This window comes from Protomyctophum bolini (genome assembly GCF_963924005.1).
Source record: "Protomyctophum bolini genome assembly, chromosome: 14".
NCBI lineage: Eukaryota > Metazoa > Chordata > Actinopteri > Myctophiformes > Myctophidae > Protomyctophum > Protomyctophum bolini.
In genome coordinates this window covers 15885182-15906519 of record NC_137875.1, presented here as the reverse complement: position 1 = coordinate 15906519, position 21338 = coordinate 15885182, and the positions used below count along the sequence as shown (strand labels likewise).

Here is a 21338-nt window from a genome sequence, read left to right as displayed (position 1 = left end):
TGTTTGTGTTCATCTCTATTTTAAACTGCTTTGTGTCGGCTTCAGAGTGCAGTGGGTCATAGACGTCCTGTGGCACTGACGGCCAGACGGTTTGATGTGTTTTCTAGGCAGCAGTTCACGGCTGATGATAGCCATGAAGAAGTCAATGTTTGGGGGGGAAGAAACGCATCAGACGGTTTGTATAGTGCAGTAAATCATACAGTGCAAGATGGTAAGATCACAATGTGGAGGACTCGGATAGGCACCATCAGCTGTATGCTGCTACCGATGATGCTGCTGTTGCTTCTGCTGGCACTGTTCCCATAGACTGACGCCACATAAGACAGGAACGCCCAAATACGTCGCATCCGGTTTTAGCCTGGAGTAAGAATTTTCAATGGCTGCCAATGCAACTTTTTCCAATCCTTAATCACATACGGACAAACATCTATGCCGATAATATCTAACTTGCGGAGGTAACGTGCCTTGTCCACGGGCAACAGATCTTTCAACATAGGGAGGGGGGGGAGGGGGGCACAGGAGAAATACGGCTCTGACAGGATTTGATCCCGGGCCAGGAAAGAGGGCTAGCCTCTCATCTCCGGGTGCAGCGCACTGAGCACACATTTTAATGCAGCGCTTCCTAAGCCAGCTCCACACGAGCCAAAATTGGATTGGAAAAAAAAACTAAACTAAAAAAGAAATCTCTTAGGGTCATGAACTAAGAATTGCTTGAATATGGGAACATTTTGTGTTATCTATTATGGTGGGTTGTGACTTCGCGGAGAAGATAAATATTTTGGACCCCAAGCTAAATCACCTTTTAGAATGGAGGTTTTAAATCTGGCATGTTGTGAACTATACCACCAAATACACTCTTTATGTGCTTCCTTTGAACTGTACAGTACATTGTAAAACTCCGCCTTGGACCATTTTTTGTTTGATTTGCTTTTGTATTTATTTAAACCCTGTACTGCAAGTTAGAATTTACACACGCACGCACGCACACACACACACACACACACACACACACACACACACACACACACACACACACACACACACACACACACACACACACACAGGAGTCCCATGTATTTTGTCTGAAGCTATACTTTCCACGTTTTTGTTTAGTTGGATAAGTTGTTTGACTCGCAGTGAGGATAACCAGGCCTGTTTGTGCAACGTTTTTAGTAGGTCTTTGAATTACTGATGGCATGAAAAGCATTACTTTCTCCCGTGTTCAGTACATCATGAAGATTATAACAACTATAGCCTGTTTTATTATGGGAATATTACTTAATTTTAATAAATTGTTGTCCATGCCCACTGTTTCTCAGGAAGCAAGTGGCTGATTTTAAAATGAATTATCTTAACCCATTCTAGGCGGGAACCCCTTTTGGTGTTTTAAGCATTGTTATACTTTAGCTATGGAAACATAGCAGATCTACAAGCTCATAGCGTTTGTAGGTCTGATAAACGGTCTGCCGTTTTTAACTCTAATCTTTGCTTCTGGAAGGTCCCTGGAACAACATATTTTCAGATGGTGGTCGGCAGCCAAATACATTTGTTTTGTGGTCCTTGACATGAAAATGTTTGAGAACCACTGTCAGAAACATGGGTTTTTCAGAAAACTGTCAGACCTGAGGACGATTCTACAAATGCCTTCTTAATCCTAAATGGGTTAAAGGAACAGATGCTGCTATGCACACAGTCAGTCCTCAGTGTTAATTTAACTCTGACAGGGTACAAATGGAACCGAAAATGGAGTAATGGACCCTTAACGGTTATGGCTTCATTAAATGTACAAATGGAGTCATTGATTCAATTTGTGCACTCTCGGACTTCACTCCATTTTCACATTACGGGTGTAACACGCCCAGGATTTGACTGTTTGAAGGAGAGATGATAATGACTTCCAATTAATCAACCTTATCATGGACATGCTCGTCGCATGAATGAACACTCGGTTACTGTAGCCCCATTGAGAGGGAAGAGCTGTGAAGATCTCATGTCTTTCATGATGGGAGGAGCATGAAAATGAAAACAATGAAAATTGGAGGGAGAAAAAAGCAGTATGTACTCGCTCGCCTCAAACTTTTTTAATTTTTTTATATTATGCACGCTTGCTTGTTTCCAGAGTCCAGTTTTTGTTTTCTTTTTGCATCAATGCAAAAATAGTAGTATGGCTAATTGGCTATAAATGTAGCGGTATGTATCATGTCTGTCTGTGTGTTAATATTGTATAATAAGTGAGTACGTTTGGTGATTCATACAGCTGTTCATACATCAGAGTGTTGGTGTAAGTAAACATACAGTTTTCGAATACTTTTTTCTTGATCAACATGAAGTACTGGTTACGCACGCATGCGAGCGCGCACACACACACACACACACACACACACACACACACACACACACACACACACACCATGGAAACCTTCAGTCACTGCCCCATGAATGACAAGAATCCAGGAAGAGAATACTCTTAGTCAGACAATTTCCTTCAGTGACGTCATTGGATGAAACTCTTTTGAAGTCGTTGCGGTCCAAAAATGACACGTGATGGGTAGTTGAGATCTTGAATGGCTAAATCTCCAATTACTGTTTAGAACTTTAGATCCTGTTAGTGGTGTTGACATTAGACATTCTTTTAAACGACACATGTCACATACAGATAATGTCAGATATGATGCCATTGTCTTCTACTTTTTTTTCTGTTATACTGAAATGCCTGTGTGTACTGTGGTCTTGGCAGCTGTGGCTATTCCAAGGGCTGTGATTTCCTGCTTTCTGATTACACGTATCTATCAACTCCACCCCTAGTTGAGAGCAGTTGGTCTGTTGATTTCTGTAGTTGTGGACCTTCTAGTGGTGCCACTACACAGCATTTGGGCTTTGCAATAGTTTATTTTACTGTATGTTACGCATTCTTTTCATCCCATTAAAACCGGGAAAGAATCTGTCATTGTAGATTTTAGTCTGTTAATGTATAAATGGCAGAGCGTCCCAGCGCAAGCTTAGTGCATCAGCTGTTTTTGGACATTTTTGGAAAATCTTGAAAGTGTGAGAACTAGTGATTTTCGAAGGCATTTTATTTGTGGAGCAGTGGGCTGTCATCTGTAGGGATTTGACATTTTGGCCTATCTCACTTTTATAGTGGAAAGTGCAAAAATAAACGTGACGGCAGGTTTTATTGCACTCTTCTCACCCCGCAGTGACACATCAGGCCAAACAACACCTCAGACCTCTGCTGTTTTACCTCAACGTCTCACGAGAGCTGAGAAAAATAAGGAGAACATTTGGGGACTTTCTTTTCCTCATCATTGTCATTTCATAATGACACGCTCCCCTTGTAATTCATCACATCGTTAGTCGTTATTGTGCGCACCTGCTTCAACGTGCACATGTCAGTAAGAATCCTCAGAGTGTAATTGTAACTCCAGTCTTAAGAGTTAAATTATCACTGAGAATTTGAGAACCAACTAAAACACAACATGTGGAGGTTGACAGTACAATAGGGGCTGTATCTTGTGCCACCCCTTAACCCTTATTCCCTAAACTTATTTGCCATGTTTTACTATTTAAAAAAATCTTTTAAAATAGTTCAAATATTTTATTTGAGCTCTACAAGCTCACAACATGTAGATGTAGATCGGCTAGTTTTAACTATTTTAAAATGATTTTGCAATGCAAATAATCGGTATTGAATCGTTTTGCAATGCAAATAATCATTTGTGTGAAAAGTACTAGTGTGTTATATTTAGCAATTTTAAGAGGAAAAAAAAAAAAGGTGGTACTATTGTTTGAGTCCTAATTGATGACATCACCCACAGGGCATGGCCAAGCAGTATTTAAGCAATGGGTACTAGACCTGTACTAGGCTGGGAATTGCACAGGACTTGGCCTCATTAAGCCCACTGGTAGAGCCTGACCAGAGCCTTTTGTGGTGTTTGGACGACGGTGTATGCCACAGACTTGAGGCCGGGCACTGCACTCACTGTGGAGGTGTGGAAAGCGTGTGTTCAGTTTATCAAGACCAAGCATGCGTCTGAACATCCTCCTTGCCGTCAGTAACCACAGTGTCCCTACATTAGAGGCGTTAATTACATTCAATATCGCTACACTTGGTCTATCGATAATTGTGTGTATTCTCTGTATGTTCATGTCAAGGTACCGTTTTGTGTATGTGTTCTTGTCTATCCCTGCCTGTTGTTTTTGAGTGGTGCAGCCACTCCAAGGAACGGCAATGTCCCTATGTCCATCCATCCCTATGTCTGTATGCTTAGGGTACCAATAGGGGGTAAAGTGGCGCTATTGTGCTAGAAACAGAGAGAGAGATAGTTTTGCACTGTTGCCGAGATAGTTTTGCACTGTTGCCAGACCTCAGGCCATGTATGACCTTCTATGTTCAACATGCTTGACTGTAAATCTGCATATTGCTGTTCATCAGCAATCTTTTATTACCAGATGTCCAGGCTGCTGAGCTTATTACAATATCTAGTTAAATTACTTGGTACACACACACACACACACACACACACACACACACACACACACACACACACACACACGTGTGTGTGTGGAAGTGGCATGCACCGCTCAAAGATCCATTTGGTTCCATGGTAGCACTTTGACTGCACCAATATGCTAGTTTGCATCACATTTTGCACATTTGCAATTGCATTGTTGGACCATGCCAGGTGACCAAACTGTCTAAACTAGAGTATACAAGCTAGTCTACTCGACAAGAGCCAGAATTCTGGCGATTAATTGTGACACCTGATTGTTCTGCCTGGTGTTTGCCCTCACAATCTGAACACAGCTTAGCGCATCCAATGTGCAAAGAAGGCTTTCACTGGATTATCTTTGACATTTTAACACAAATGTTCTCCGTCGCTCACTCACGTGTCGTGACTGTGCTCGTCCATGTGTCGTGACTTACAGTAAAGCGAGAATCCACGTCAATCTAGTGTTACAGGGAGTAGGTCAATACCATACTGGTATGGACCCTGTAATGTCCAGACTGCAGAGTGGTAATTTGACTACTGACACCCGTAAGGTTTTCAGAGTTAGATTACCACTCTGGTGTACTTTCGGTCCTGGTCGTTTCCACTCTCCTCTAAATCAGACATGTGAGATGCATGGTTATCCAGTGAGGATTGGACATAATTAAAGGTCCAAAAGGTGTTGAAAAGTGTAATAACGTCCCCCTCTGGCGTCTTAATAGCCGCTAGGATGGTAGAAATGGTCTGTTCTGGATCCATCTTGTCGGGGCTTAGTGTTGTCATTAGTGCCATCACCACTAGTTCTCCGCCGGTAGAACTAGTTGGAATGTCTAACCTGAGCTGCTCTTCTGGTGTAGTATATTTTCCCCTTGTTGTTTTGCTTCTCTAGTTTGCTCAGGTTTAATTTGGAAGAAGCAAGCCCATGTTTATTAAACTTATTTTTTGTGAGGAGTTGGCGGAGCTACACGCTCACACGTGCTCTCTGTCCTTAGCAGCAGTTTTTTTTACTAGACACTTAAACGACCCAACCTCTTTATGACTGGGATTTTAAGTAGATTTCCACTTGATAAGTAAACAGCCACAGTCTGTGTCTTAATTGCCCACGTCGCCATCCGAAAAGTAGGCCGCTGAGCGGCAAACGGAACTGGCACGGAAAAGAAAAGGGAGAGAAAGCAAGCGAGAGCTGGGTTTATTTTTACCTCTACGAGCGGAGCCCCCATTCTCTCTAATTAACTGCACATTATCTTTGGATGAGCTGGGGGAGGTGCTGAGGTGTAGAGGCTACGGATACAGCTCGCAGAGGAGAAAGTCGGTCGCCCTCGTGCGCTCTCCTCTATTAGCCCACTTTCTCTCCAGTGCCAGGCCGGTGGGGATGTGGAGGGAGGGGAGAGAGACCCCCCTACCCCTGCTGTTCCTCTACCCCTGCATTCCCCTGGCAGCGTCAGTGCCTGCTCCCCAGGACCACCATACGGCCCTGGCTCAGCACGATGGCAGCAGCAGCACACACCCGGAGCCATTCAGGCTGGATTTGCCACCCAGTCTGAACACAGATCATCCGATCTGGTCACTTGCCAAATGCAGTGTGAACGGTCTGGCCAAAATATCAGATTTGAGAAATGAATCAGATTGGAATAGATGCGACGGTCTTATTTAGGATGAATTTATTCTTCAGGTGATCGTTAACACACATTTCTCTCCTCTTTTTTTTTTTTACACATACTGTACTGGGGTTCACAGTCACACATGCACTGGGTGTGCTGTGGTTGAGAGACAGTATGTGAACATAGAGGGAACAGTTTGGTGACTAAAAGTGACTAGAACCAAATAAACCTGGTGGTTATTAAGTATAAGTCAATAGTGATTTGTCAAGGAAACGGTTGTAAAAGTGTGTAGCCATATGTTTTTGTTGCGTTTGTCCCTCTGATAAGCTGCTGTATTATGTTGTATTACCCCCCCCCCCCCACACACACACACACACACACCGTATGTAAACACAGTGCAGTGTTCATTTAACACTGCAAATGTAAAAAATACCCCCTTTTCTTTTTTGTATTGAACTACAGCACACGTTATCTGTTGTCTGTAGTCTCAAGCGAGACAATTCTTACAATCTCTGAATGTTACAGTCTGTACCTGTGCTGCTTCTGAAGTACAAAGTGTTCAGGCGTAAGACCTACTGGTCTAGACTCAATGTGTGTGTGCGGTTGTTAAGATATAAGCATTGTGTGAGCTACTTGTCTCGACTCAGCCGTTGGTTGTTCCATCAGATAGCTTCTGAACCAGTGGTGAGATGGGATGAGATTGGTCCCAATGGGACAATAACAATGGATGGAAGGGGCTATAAATACAGTAGCTCTGCGGTTCAGTTGTGTCCTGTCATGGTGCAGTACAGCAGTAGTGTTTCATAATCCAGTGGTTCTCACATACTATTTGAACTGGGGACCCCCGAAAAGAATCGTATTTGAACTGGTGACCCCCCCAAAAAACAATCAGATTTGAACTTGTTGAGACTTGAGGCATTTAGTTTGATTTGGGTCCACAGATAAATATAGTGAAAAGTGACAAGCGTGTAGATCAGCTATTTTCACAATCTTGGCCTATTTCTTATATTATTTGACATTTTGGCCAATGTTTAACCAGTTTTTCTAGTTTAGATTACTTTTGATGCAGTAATGGTGTTTTTACAAGGATGACCTCGTTTACACACACGCACGCACTATGATAATTTACAACCCTAATGCAAGCACTGTGGTGGACAACATTCATATTCAATCATTGTGCTGAGATTAAAATTGGGTGCATTTTGCATCCCAAAATGCAGTTTATAGTTAAGGGACGCATAAAACATTGACCTCTGCATCCACGGGATGCACTACTGTTTTTTATTCTAGTTTATTTTGCTAGCTTTAGTTATAATAATAATAATTTCTTCTGTTTTCTACATGAATATAACCACATTACATAAACCATATAAAATTAAATGGGAGTTAAATGCTGCAATTTGCAAAAATGGCAAACTATGATTCCTAACGTCGTTGAAGTGGGACTCATAAAATGTCCCTGGGACTCATCTAAAAGGCCATCCCTGCATCTCATTACATTGAAAACCTATTTACATGGTATTGATTAATTTAATGTATTAGTAGATCATGGATGGATGGATGGATTTTATTTTGTAATTGAACACAAAATTAATCTGTTGGCATCACTCCAATGCAGTACAAAAGCAATCATAATGTGTTAGTAGTAGCACCCAGTAGGTACCAATAATAAAAAGCAGTAAGAAATAAACAGTGTATGTACAGTCAGTGAAGAGTTCATATTATTGAACCGGGGGGAGGACTCTATCTCTTGGTCAGAGTTCAAGAGGATAATGACTGAGGGGAAGAAGCTGTTTCTGGATCTGGTGGTTGAAGTCTTGAGGCATCTGTAGCCCTTTCTCCTCTGTGAATGGGAGGGGTGGAACAGTCAGTTGTTGGGGTGGGAGGCATCCTTGATTATGCTGAGGGCCTTAGACTGGCAGCATTGTGTGTGGATGGACTCAATCGACGGTAATGAGGAGCCTATATGGGCCGATTCATACTCCTATGTTACCGCTGTTTCGGCGCTGTAGTCAGCCGACTTTAGGACGGTCCCCGCCCCCCCGAACCTCAAATGAAGTCACATTGTAGGCTCTACAGCGCCAAACGGACTTTTATTCGGCTCTAAAATAGGAGTATGAATCGGCCCTAATACGCTGCACAGTTTTTACCACCTCCGCTCCACCTTAGATGAAACTTGTAACCCTCTGCAAGGAGGCACTTCCATGACAAACTCCTTGCAGACTGCCTACTCACGCAAACCTATTTCAAACATGCCGGCTGTGCGTGAGTCAGCTATAATTATATTATATATATATTTATATATATTTGAGTAAACTCAAACTGGTCCCAACCGTCCCAGTAAACTCAAACTGGTCCCAACCGCCCCAGTAAACTCAAACTGGTCCCAACCGCCCCAGTAAACTCAAACTGGTCCCAACCGCCCCAGTGAACTCAAACTGGTCCCACTCCCAACCGTCCCAGTAAATTCAAACTGGTCCCAACCGGCAACCGCCCCAGTGAACTCAAACTGGTCCCACTCCCAACCGTCCCAGTAAACTCAAACTGGTCCCAACCGCCCCAGTGAACTCAAACTGGTCCCAACCGTGGCTCTGGTTTCATCCTTGTCTCTTTCTATATGTCCTTCGGCTGTCTCTCTTTCGTCTTGTAGTATCTCTCTCTCTCTCTCTCTCCCCCCCTCCATGTGACTAATGACAAGGTCCAGGGCTCATATCCTTATATAGAGCTATGTCTGGTCTGGCTTAAGCTAAGGTACACTCACACTGATTCATCTCTCTCTCTCTCTCTCTCTCTCTCTCTCTCTCTCTCTCTCTCTCTCTCTCTCTCTCTGGCACACACACACGCACGCGCGCGGACTGTCTGGAGGTTGCGTGGGTGAGACCTCTGCTAGCGGAGGGAGCTCTCTGTCTGAGGTTGCATTGTTTCGTGTCCTTCCGGTCATCCTAGAGAGGCGTCAGGAAGAGATTTCTCTTTGTTGTTGTTTTTTAAGAGGCAAGGTTACACACTCTGGGGTTTTGCATGGTAAATGTGTGGCTTGGATCTGAGTGACATCAACATGTTTTCACAGTATCCCAGCCAGTCAAATGTATTTGTGTTGATCCCGGCCTCAAGGTCGTCGGGGGGGTATATGAGGACATGGCCTTGATGTCGGGATCTCCCAAATGTAAGTAAACCCAGGAGGGAAGAGCCCACATTGCACATTGAAAGCCTTTTGGATGGCTTCCAACCCCATTCGTTACTTTGAGTCATCAGTGGGGTCTGTTACTCTGTTGTCTTTGTTATTCCCAAATGTGGCCAAGATTGTAGTCTCGAGTAGCCAGACAACTATTCCACAATCTCCGAATGCTACACCTCCCAAAATCAGAGCATTTTGGTTCACGAAAATGTTTTAAAATATCTTTACGTAAAAAAGAATATATATACATACATTATATGCTTAGAATATATGAATTTGAGCGGCTGGAAAGACAAAACGGAAGTGCAGAGTAGGCTTCACTTCCGCTTTATCACGTGCTCATGATCAGAGCTTCCGTTGCTCCAGACTGTATGACGGAAGCATTTGAAAATTGCGAGAGGCAACAGTCTGGCAACGCGAGACTCCCAAGATTGTGACGTGACAAAGGTCACAGGTTCCATCCTCACAGCAGACCAAAAGGGCCCGTGGCGTGGAACAAGACGCTGTATAAACCCCACTTGTACGTCATTGTGTTTTTAATCTTGAGCCAAGTGCTTGAAGCGATAAGATCAGTGTCTCGGAAATGAAATAACAGACTTAACTGTCTGATTTTCTATTAAGCTAAGACTGTAATTGTCTTTTCGTGGTAGTAGTCATGGTGATTTTGTATGCTTTCTCTTTCTTTTTATTAATATATTTTTTATCCCACGATTTTGTAACCCATTTTTCACCCCTGTGCCAATCATCTACTGTGATCCTGGGCTCTACACACCCTCCGCCAACCTGGGGAGAGCAACGGACTTAACTCATGCTCCCTTCATGCCTGAGTGTCCAAGTTGCTCCTTTACGCCTGACAGGGGGGAGTTTCCCTGGTTGGACGTAGCGCGTGGAAGGAACACGTTATTCCAACCAGTTCCTTTCCCCTCCATCAGGCGCCCCGGCTGGCCAGGGGGAGGCAGTTTAGAGACCAGGATTACTGCATGTTTTTGTGAGGGTACCTACCCTAGGGGACACGGGGAGAACATGCAAACTCCACACAGAAAGGCCCTTTTGCCAACCCCGCCTTCGGGTATGGGCACTGATGACGCGGAGGAGGAAACACGCCGCCAGCACCCACAGCGCCCCGAATCGAACCCAGGACCTTCTAGCTGTGAGGCGACAGCACTACCAACTGTGCCACCGTGCCCCTTATGCTTTCTCTTTCTGATAGAACACTGCACCTTCTTGCTCTAATGCTTTTTTTGTGGCTTTTTCTGCCTTTATTGATAGGATGAAAGTAGTCTGACAGGAAATGGGGAGAGAGATGGGGGGAGGGGAGGGGGAGACACGTGGCAAAGGCCGTCGGGATCGGGAGTCGAACCCGCGGCACGCCGTCAGGCTGGCTCAGCAGCCTAGGTGCCCAGATGGTTGAGCTAACCGCCCGGGACACAGGCCAGCACGGACTGCAGTTCTGTTGGACTACTCTTAATATAGGCTAGTCCTGATAGAGCCAACGCACATGCATGCACACACACACACACACACACACTCGCACACAAGCGCACACACACACACGTAGATTCAGTAGACCTGGTTATCGACATTGGGAGATCTCTCCTTAAATGGTAGACTGCCCAGGGCTCTGTCTCTTTTTCCACCACACCAAAACGAAATGAAGTCCAGGTCTGTCTGGGAAGTGGGAACAGCCTTTTAGAGTGGAGGAGAGAGTGAGGGGGGGGGAGGGGGGGGGGCGGGATGGAGAGAGAGCAAGAAAGATGGGGACAGACTGTGAGAGAGGAGGACAAACTGAGATGGACGGAAGGAAAGAGACAGAAATGGATGGCGTGAGAGAGAGAGACTGACAAAACATGGAAAATGGAAACGTCGCTATCCATGAGAGATTACTGATTCTGCAACAGTAATTGGGGCATGCAGCTCCTAGTCAGTGGAACATGGAGATACTGCCAAATATTAGTACCTGAAATAAATCATGACATAATTTGACATATTTTTTCTTTTCTTTTTTTGTATAACAGTGAAAGTAGTTTCTAAGTGGCTGTGTCCACAGATGGCAATTTATATTTATTTTCATGGCGGATGCCCAGGACATTTCTCCAAAGCCTTTGGTTCAATAATGGTGGTCATTCTGCATTATTGGTACAAATGGCCTAACGGCTACGTATATGTAGCGGATAAAGTGATGGCAAACATGAATGCCACAAACTCATTCCCTGAGACTGCTCTAGCTGTCGATCTTGATGGAGAGACCTGAGACCTCTAACATAGAGGTTCCAAACCACTGGTACAGCAAGTGCACCTGTGCTGGTACGCGGGACGTGTCCCGTCGGTACGCTAGAAGGGAATCCCAAGTTCTCCCGACCGTGAATCTATAACCGTGCGTCACCAGGATCAACGATATGGTCGATATAACATTATGTTGTGATATAATAATATAGCAGTGGATAGGCTACTTGAGGCCAGTCAACTGTCGTGCTTTCTTGGTACGATGATGTGCGCCCGCGAGGCCGCGACGCACCCTCCCACCCCAGCCATGCCGGTCCATGAACATTCTATGAACGGTCCGTGGTAATGGAAAGTTTGGGAACCCTTGCTCTAACATGTTGAACTACTTTCTATGCAAGGCACCCAGAGTGGTATTGATTGAATACTTTAGTTGACACAAAATGCAAACGGCACAAGGTACAGTCAGACATTCTTTGGGCTAAAAAGAAAACGCAATCCTGAGAAGACATTTGTAGAATCAACCCCAGATCTTTATAGGTTAACATAATCTCATGTTGTTGGCAACTTCTCCTGACACTATCTCAGTTGCTGATGCAACACAGTCCGTATTATCTAGTGCTCTTAAGTTAAAACAAACAGTGGGTTATTTGCAAATGGTGTTTGCCTACATTAGGCCAGATACGTGTGATATTGGAACAGAATGATGGCTGTAATGACATCATTAACAGATTGTCTCTTTTTCTTCTCCTTCCAGCCTGAAAATCTACAGAAGACATGGCTGAGGGAGTTCTACCAGGTATGTCCTACAAACATCTCTGCAAGGTTCACGTTCAGGTTTATTTCTCATACAAAATACAATGTATGAATTCAATTAAATTCTTTGTGCTCTGAGCACTCTGTCTTAAAGACAACATGGACAACAACAAAGACCAAAACAGTCTGGACCTATATGGCTATGTGGCCAGATGGGATATACACTAGTGTAGACAAAAAACACAAACAACTACAGTACAAAAGAAAAAACAAAGTGCGTAGTAAAGTAAAGTGACTAATTGCATTACAGTGCAAGGTCAGCTGCCTGGGGGAAAAAAACTGTTACTGAGATGGGTGGTGCGTGATTTGATGCTCTGGTAGTGTTTTTTGGAAGAGAGTAGTGGTGTCTTTGATGATGTTGTGGGTGGTTTCCTTACCGCGAGTGGTGTAGATGTTGTGGAGACTAGGTGGTGCTGTGCCGATGATTTTAGCTGCTGTTTTAACTTTTAACGGTCCTCTGCAGCCTATTGCAATCCTGAGCAGTCATGTTGCTGTACCACACTGTGATACAGCCAGTTAAGTTTTCAATAAAGATTCACAAGGCCCTTGGCACTTACCATACATTTCCAAATAATAGCCCTTACTCAAATAGCCGCCCACTACCTATTAACAGCCCAGGTTCTGACACCATTTTTGCTTAATAACCACCTCGTCCAACTCCAAATAACCGCCCTCGTCCTTATAAACGCCCATGGGCCATTATTTGCAAGCTTAGTCAGCTTCATTTATATTTTGTTGAATCACAGAAAATAAATCTACAAGCTCCAATAAGTTGCAGCGCGTTGAGCTTGCAGCATGCCACTCACCAACTCAAGGATCATGTTCCTCAGTGGCTCATTAGATTCAAGGCAAGGAAGACGTGACATTTTGGCCGTTAACTTATTGTAACAAGATGGTGTCATTGTCTCCGCCAGGCCTAAGACATGGCCGTGACTATGTTTTGCACCCCATCCGTCCGTCCGCCTGTGAACAGCTAATCGTATGTAATGTAATGTCTGAACAATTTCTCACTATTGTTGTGCGACTACAACCACACAAGTTTCAACATGTAGAGTTCCATAAACATTTCTAAATGCACTACTTGGAAAAAATGTAGTCTAAATGAATAAGAAAATGATTAAATGAGTACAAGATTTTTCCATCGTATTTCTGTGTCACCTTTTCGTCACAGACTGGCCACCGTGTCAGCAGTTTGCTTTGATGTTCAAATGTTTGAAACCGCTGTCTATGCGGAAACCCTGCCTACAGCGAGACTCTGTAGTAGGTTTGCTAATGAGCTTGTTTATTGTTGCTTTGGTGGTATAATTATTATATTATGTGCAGTAGATCAGTGGAAAAAGCATGGCTTTAACAATGCGTTCTTCATTTTCGTGTGTGTGTGTGTGTGTGTGTGTGTGTGTGTGTGTGTGTGTGTGAACCCTTCAGCTCTGTCATGTGTCATATCTTAGGCTTTCATCTACCTAGGAACTCCTGACAAACCACAACTCTTTCCACTGGGGGGCGGGGCTAGGGGAAGTGAGGCGACTGCAGCAGTCACACCAATATGAGAGAGAGAGAGAGAGAGACGTAGAATGACTGCTGAATATGAGATGGAGAGGGATGTTGCTAACAGAACGGAATGAGGTGTCAAGAACACATGAATAAGGAACGACTGGATTGCATAATGCTTACAACACTATGGCTTTGGTACAGTAGATGGCCCTGTGTGTGTGGAAAGAAACTGTCTAGTAGTGTCAAGTTCAAGTAGTAGTATGTCAATGTGCTATCTTTTTTCCTCTGTGTTAAGCATGTGCAACAGTTGTATTTTGTTGGACCATATAATGTACGTGACCTTCTTCTGATCAGTGTTTGGATCTATTGTATTGTGGGCTCCCCTAGAGTTAGTGACAAAGTGTCCTTGAGCAAGACTCTGAACCCCTAATTGCTCCTGATGTGCTGGTTGGTGCCTGGCATGGTTTCCACTGCCATCAGTGTATGAATGTGTGTGTGAATGGGTGAATGCACAACCTATGTAAAGCGCCTTGGATAAAGGTGCTATATAAATGCACCATTTACCGTATGTGTGGGGTCACAAGTGCACTGGTATAGGACTAAACTCCACTTGTCTGCTGACCGGCAGCTGCTAATTGTATAAATGCTATACACACATACTAGATCAGCAGGCACTGACGGTTCATGGCCCTAACACCTCACTACTGACACACACACACGCGCGCGCGCGTGTGTCAACCTGCTACACTAGTAGTACACAGAGTGGAATTAAACATCATTGGGTCAATTTTAGTTGGGCAATTATTTATGGCATATTAATATTTAAAAGGATCCCTGGCTAATAAGACAAATATGCCTTAAAACATTATACTTGCCCTCTACAACTAAAATAAAAACACCTTAAAAATATTTATCTCATAAATAAATCTTTCACTCAATAGGAACTGCTCCTGTCGCAAGTTGATATATGACCATAGACCTATGGAATGCATATGCTAATAAAAAACAACCTAAGGTTAATATGATTAGATTAGATTAGATTCAATTTATTGTCACTGCACATAGTATACAAATACTTTGACAATGAAATGAATAGTGGCGTCCAACCAGAGTGCAATACAGTAATGCAGCATCAAAGCAATGTTTTAAATACTTATTAGCACTTGCCTTCCATATATTCCATAGGGCTGGACCACACATGGCCATAATGACATCAACTTGCGACAGGGGCAGTTCCTATTGAGTGAAAGATTCCCTATTTATGAAAGAAATCAAAATATTTAAGTTGTTTTTATTTTTAGTTGTAGACGCAAGTATAATGTTTTAAGGCATATTTGTCTTATTAGCCAGGGATCCTTTTTTTTAAGGCCTAAACATGTCTAAATTGTTTACACAATACAACAACAAGCCACCGGAGGGAGGTGAGAGATTCTATTGCCGCCATTTCTCCTGCCTGTGTCCGACTGTCCGTCACTGTGTGCTCTGTTGCTGTGTTGCTGCCTGTGTCCGACTGTCTGTCACTGTGTGCTCTGTTGCTGGGTGCAGCCTGTGTGTGTGTTGGGGTAATTTAGAGGTACAGACCCACGTGTCGCAAAACGATCTATTAACACTTTCAGGGCTTTAAATGGTTTAATCCATGGTTCCACCGCGCGTAATACGCTAAACCCACTATTTGTTTAATGCGTTTAATTCGCCATTTTAAAATAATTAAAAAGAAACAGCGTATTTGTCCCGGACCTGGTGACGAGGCCGTCGCCTTATGATGACTGGACCGGAAATCAAGTCATCCTCTGGGCTGCTATAGGGCTTCTGGGAAATTGAGCCCAATGTATGTGAACGGGCAGTTTGTTTAGACTACAACATGCTGTGCATGGTGGTTTCGTTTCACATTGTCATGGCCGCTGGTGCTTCTGATCATAACAAACCAACAGACCATTTTTCGCCTGATTTTCGTGGTTGAAAGCTGCAAATACTTCAGCGTATGCTCTAAAGGTGATGCTCTACATGAACAGTAGCAAACAATCTCTAGAAGAGCCACAACAACTCTCAGCCTATGATATGATTTGACTGGATTTATACCTTGATTATGGATTTGACTAATGACTGGATTTGACTATGGATTTGTTTTGACCTCACACAGACTTCTCAATTAGTATATTAACTTTTACTGGAGACATGGCATTGTTTTTAATGGATGTCAAGTTGTAATTAATAAATAAAATAAAAACATAAATACATATTTACAATAATAGCTACAATAATAGCTATTTACAATATATTTACAATAGCTCCTGATAAAACATGACAATAAACAAAGAAAACTGGGCCGGAAAAATAATTTGAAAGAATAAAAACTAAACAAAAAAAACTCTTGTACCCTGCTGTTTTCCTTTCTAATTATTTGTTCAGCCCCAAAAACATGTGTTTATTGTCATGATTTGTCAGGAGCCCAGTTGGCTTTGTCCGAGGATTAAAGGTCTTTAACCCATTTTGAGCAGGAACCACTTTTGGTGTTTTAAGCATTGTTACACTTTAGCTATTGAAAAATTGCAGATCTACAAGCTCATAGCGCCGCGCTACGAGTTTGTAGGTCTGCTATTTTTGAAAAATCAAATGTGGTGCAAATCTTTCAATTTATATTCTTTCAGCGTGTTTTTAACTCACATCTTTGCTTCCATGGAACAACATATTTTCAGATGGGGGTCTGTGGCCAATTTCATATATTTCTGGGGGCCCTTGACATGAAATAGTTTGAGAATAGTTTGAGAAACATGAGGTTTTTCAGAAAATTGTCATGATTTAGAAAACATAATTTTAATTTCGATGTCAGGCCTACAAATGGGTAAAATAAATACTTTCTGAAACGTCTATGGAAAAATGAAAGGGAAATTCTCTTCCAGTTCCCTCAAAGGGGGCAACGCTCTTATTTGGAAAACTACTATACTATATACGGCAGCCTGCTCAGCTCTACCCAAGTGCACTCTGCTGCAGTACTCTACCCCACTGAGCTCTGACCTGCTTTACTACACTCTCATCCACACTGCACTACAACTCTGACCTGCTTTACTACACTCTCATCCCCACTGCACTACAACTCTGACCTGCTTTACTACACTCATCCACACTGCACTACAACTCTGACCTGCTTTACTACACTCTCATCCCCACTGCACTACAACTCTGACCTGCTTTACTACACTCTCATCCCCACTGCACTACAACTCTGACCTGCTTTACTACACTCTCATCCCCACTACACTACAACTCTGACCTGCTTTACTACACTCTCATCCCCACTGCACTACAACTCTGACCTGCTTTACTACACTCTCATCCCCACTACACTACAACTCTGACCTGCTTTACTACACTCATCCCCACTGCACTACAACTCTGACCTGCTTTACTACACTCTCATCCCCACTACACTACAACTCTGACCTGCTTTACTACACTCATCCCCACTGCACTACAACTCTTAACCACATTTTCACGATTTTTCAAACATAGCAGACTTACAAGTTCATAGATCTGCTATTTTTCAATAGCTAAAGTACAACATAATGCTTTAAAACACCAAAAGGTGTTGCCGCCCAAAGTGGGTTAAGGATGTTTATAGTCTGTGTCTCTGCAGACAATCTTTTTTACAAAGCTGGCAGTATCCTCATGCACAGTGTTTTGTCATTGCCTAACAGTATATGATCATCACCACAGTTTTTCAGGAGAAATGCCCCTGCAGTCCCCATCCACCCCCACACCTACTTTGGGCTCGAACGGTACCAATTACAGTAAATGGCACCATAGTTGGGGTGGGGTGGGGGAGAGGGGGGGGTGAATATGGAAAGAGGGAAGCTTGCTCAGGCCACAGGTAAACACATTACGCCTCACACACGGTTGAGTAACAAACAATATTTGCTGTTCTCAGGAAATGCCGCTACCATTGATGCGTGACATACGTGTCCCCAGCTCACCTTCTAATAAACACACACACACCCTGGCCTCATGACCAGCGGCTCCCTGCACTGTTTATATTCAAGGGTATACAAGGACAGACAAGTACACAAACATTTTGCCAAGGGCACATCTATTCACTCTTTAGGCCCTTTCACACAATGACCCCTTAGATTTTTCTCTTTGGTAAATGTTCTTTTTTTCCCCACTGTGAATGTTGCGGTTGCCCTGAGAGTGAATCTAGAACGAGTGGTTTGGTTCAGCTGGCTATTTATTTACAACATACTTCTACAGTTCTTGGTCAAACCTGTGTACTCAAAAATAGCAGATCTACAAATAGCGGATCTACTGTACAAGCTCGTAGCGCGGCACTCTGCACTGCACTATGAGCTTGTATATCTGCTATTTTTCAATAGCTGAAGTATAACATAATGCTTAAAACACCATAAGGGGTTCTCGCTCAGAAAGTTTTTCAGAAAACGTAGGTCAGGATTTAGAAGGCGTTGTTTAGAATCTGCCTATCTGTCCTAAACGGGTTAATTCCTTAATCTAATTGACAGTAAAAACTAAGTATTAAATAAATATTGACCACCATTGGAAACGTATGGACACCATTGTGATTCCCCTTTATTTAGACTAGATAGGGAGACTTTCATACAATATAGGCTACCTGATGTTTAGAAGACATGTAATTATTACCAGAGCGCAGATAATGAATTCCACGTGGTGCAATGGTATCCATTGTAGAAATCCCTTTTCATAGCAGAGACCATGTGTTGCCGCGAACACTGTTGATGATTCATTTTGTCATTAACCAAAAATAAATGTATGTATGTTTTAAGTACCGGTAATTTATTTGAATTGTAGTCCCATGGTTACCAGATTCATAACAAGTGAGTCTCTGCATTTTTAAGAGGGGTCAAAGGTTTTCCAAACGATTATATTGCACAGCTCCCTGCTATTGGATAAAACAAGAAGAAAAAGTTTTACAAACTTTAGATGAACTCTTTGGATGTGTTTAATCATGCAAAGTAATAGTAAGGCCATGGGGTTCTTTTCCGTTCTCAGATCCGACACGCCACGTGCGGGAATCACCCGTCGCTCCTGAACAGGGTTGTTTTTGGCAGCACATTTCTATATTAGTTTTAGTCAGTTCCTTGAAAAGTTTTCTTGTAGTTTTTGTCACATTTTAGTCACCCGCAATGTTTTAGTGTTCTAGTCGACTAAATATAAGATTTTAGTCGACTAAATCTACAGGTGATTTAGTCGACTAAAATGTTGATGCCGTTGTAATAGCTGATTTTACACTTGCTGAAAATCTGCTATTTTCAGCATGCAAAAAGTGTAAAATGACTTGTCTTTTACTTATACTGGATCTCTTGTCCACTAGTCCCTTCCTAACATTTTGGTCTAGTTTTTATTTGTTGACTAAATCGACTGTATATTTAGTCATAGTTTTAGTCATCATGGCTTAGTTTTTATTTAGTTTTTATGTAGTTTGTCAGTGGAAAAAAAGGTATTCGACAAACACTTTTCGTCATAGTATTAGTCGACGAAAACAACACTGCTCCCGAGCATGCGTTGGTCCCACATGTGTTGCGCCATGCTTGTGGTTAGGTCTAGGTTAGGGGTTTGGTTTAGGTTGTCGGTCTAATGACAGTCGGACCAATAGTATGTCGGAACTAAAGCCTGTACCCGTTTGGCTGAACCATGTGAATAGGCTACTGTTCAATGTAGCTGACTTAACCCATTTTGGGGCGGGAACCCCTTCCCCGTCATTATGTTATAATTTAGCTATTAGACATTTGTAGAATCGTCCTCAGGTCTAAATGAGTTGAGGTCAAAAACCTTTTCTTTTTCATGCGGGGTCGAGCCATTGTCCCTTTAAATTGAACGATGGGCTGTCTGGAGGTGTGAAGTCCACTCCCGTGGGGGGGAGGAAGGGTGGCAGGGGGCATTTTGACAGAAAACGAATAGGCAGAGATGGTATAAGTATGCCTACGGTACTTTCATATTTATGTTTCAGATGAAAAATAAAGAAAAAACGCATGATATGAATTAAATATTTAGGAAACGTCATGGAAGGGGAAGCTTCTGAGAACTTAAGTGTGTGTGTGTGTGTGTCTGTGTGTGTGTGTCCGCCAAGAGACCCTTGGCCGCTGAGCAAATCACTTTGAGACTCTCCTCAACCACAATAACGCCATTGACCCCCACATCCTGGACAACCTCCCACCACTCGTGCACCTCAACGCTCACAGTACTCCCAAACCCGCCAAGCCATTAGGAGCCTGAAGAACAATAAAAGTCCAGGCCCCGATAGCATCCCGGCAGAGGTGTTCAAACGTGGAGGGTACCTCCTCAAGCGCCGCCTACACCTCCTGTCACTTCTCTCTCCCACCGTGCCCTGGGACACGAAGACGGTGTTCAAATACAGTACCGCTTGGATGGAAGCCTTTTTAATATCCGACGCCTCCAGGCACACACCAGGACAAAGACCTGCCAAATATGTGAGCTGCAGTATGTTGATGATTGCGCAATTTTAGCACACAGCCCAGAATCCATGCAGCAAGTGGCACCAGCGACAGCAACAACACTGAACCCTCCCCTCCGACCCGAAGAAAGCGTCATCGGACAGGATGGGGTGTGTGTGTGTGTGTGTGTGTGTGTGTGTGTTTTCATAGCCAGACCATGCTTACTATATACATGCTATAAAGCAGTGGTTCCAAAACGGTTTCATGTCAAGGACCCCCAAATTGACACTAAGGAGCTGTGTCCAAAAACTGGTGGGTCAAACTGAACAACCAATATGTCATACTTGAAGCTACTATGATTCCATGCTTTCATATGACATAAAAAAAAAGAAAATTAAAAAAAATCCAATAGCAGTCCCTCAGTCAAATCTGGTAACGTATGTGTAGTGAAAGACGGGAGGCAAAGCAGCGAGTGCTAAAGAGAGAGAGGGAGAGTTGTGCCCCTGTGTGAACCAGGCAGACAGGCAGGCCTCCAGGTTCATGCCAGTGCTCCGTGCTGCCTGCCGCTGCACTGCTATGAATGTGACGTCATGGAAACAAGCATCAGACTCTGAACTCGGCGTGGCCGCAGCGATCTACAATCACACAGACAGCCAGCCAGCGCTAGCTCACCCTGGTGCTCTGCAATACATATATGTTCACTGTGTCGTCTTATTAATCACACAGCCGGCCAGCCAGCCAGCGCTAGCTCACCCTGGTGCTCTGCAATACATATATGTTCACTGTGTCGTCTTATTAATCACACAGCCGGCCAGCCAGCCAGCGCTAGCTCACCCTGGTGCTCTGCAATACACAGTATGTTCACTGTGTCGTCTTATTAATCACACAGCCAGCCAGCCAGCCAGCGCTAGCTCACCCTGGTGCTCTGCAATACACAGTATGTTCACTGCTAGCTCACCCTGGTGCTCTGCAATACACAGTATGTTCACTGCTAGCTCACCCTGGTGCTCTGCAATACACAGTATGTTCACTTCACTGTGTCGTCTTATTCACCCTGTTGCTCTGCAATACACAGTATGTTCACTGTGTCGTCTAATTCACCCTGGTGCTCTGCAATACACAGTAT

The 21338-nt window shown here is 43.5% G+C and overlaps 1 protein-coding gene across 3 annotated transcripts in view; it reads left to right on the top strand.

The window, feature by feature from the left end:
• The window catches only part of inpp5a (inositol polyphosphate-5-phosphatase A), a 206406-nt gene that overhangs the window by 32408 nt on the left and 152660 nt on the right, over window positions 1–21338 (top strand). For all 3 annotated transcript variants that reach the window (XM_080782480.1, XM_080782479.1, XM_080782481.1), the window contains one exon: window positions 12241–12282. In XM_080782480.1, coding sequence (XP_080638606.1) covers window positions 12241–12282 — 42 coding nt within the window. The remainder of the gene's footprint in view (window positions 1–12240; window positions 12283–21338) is intronic.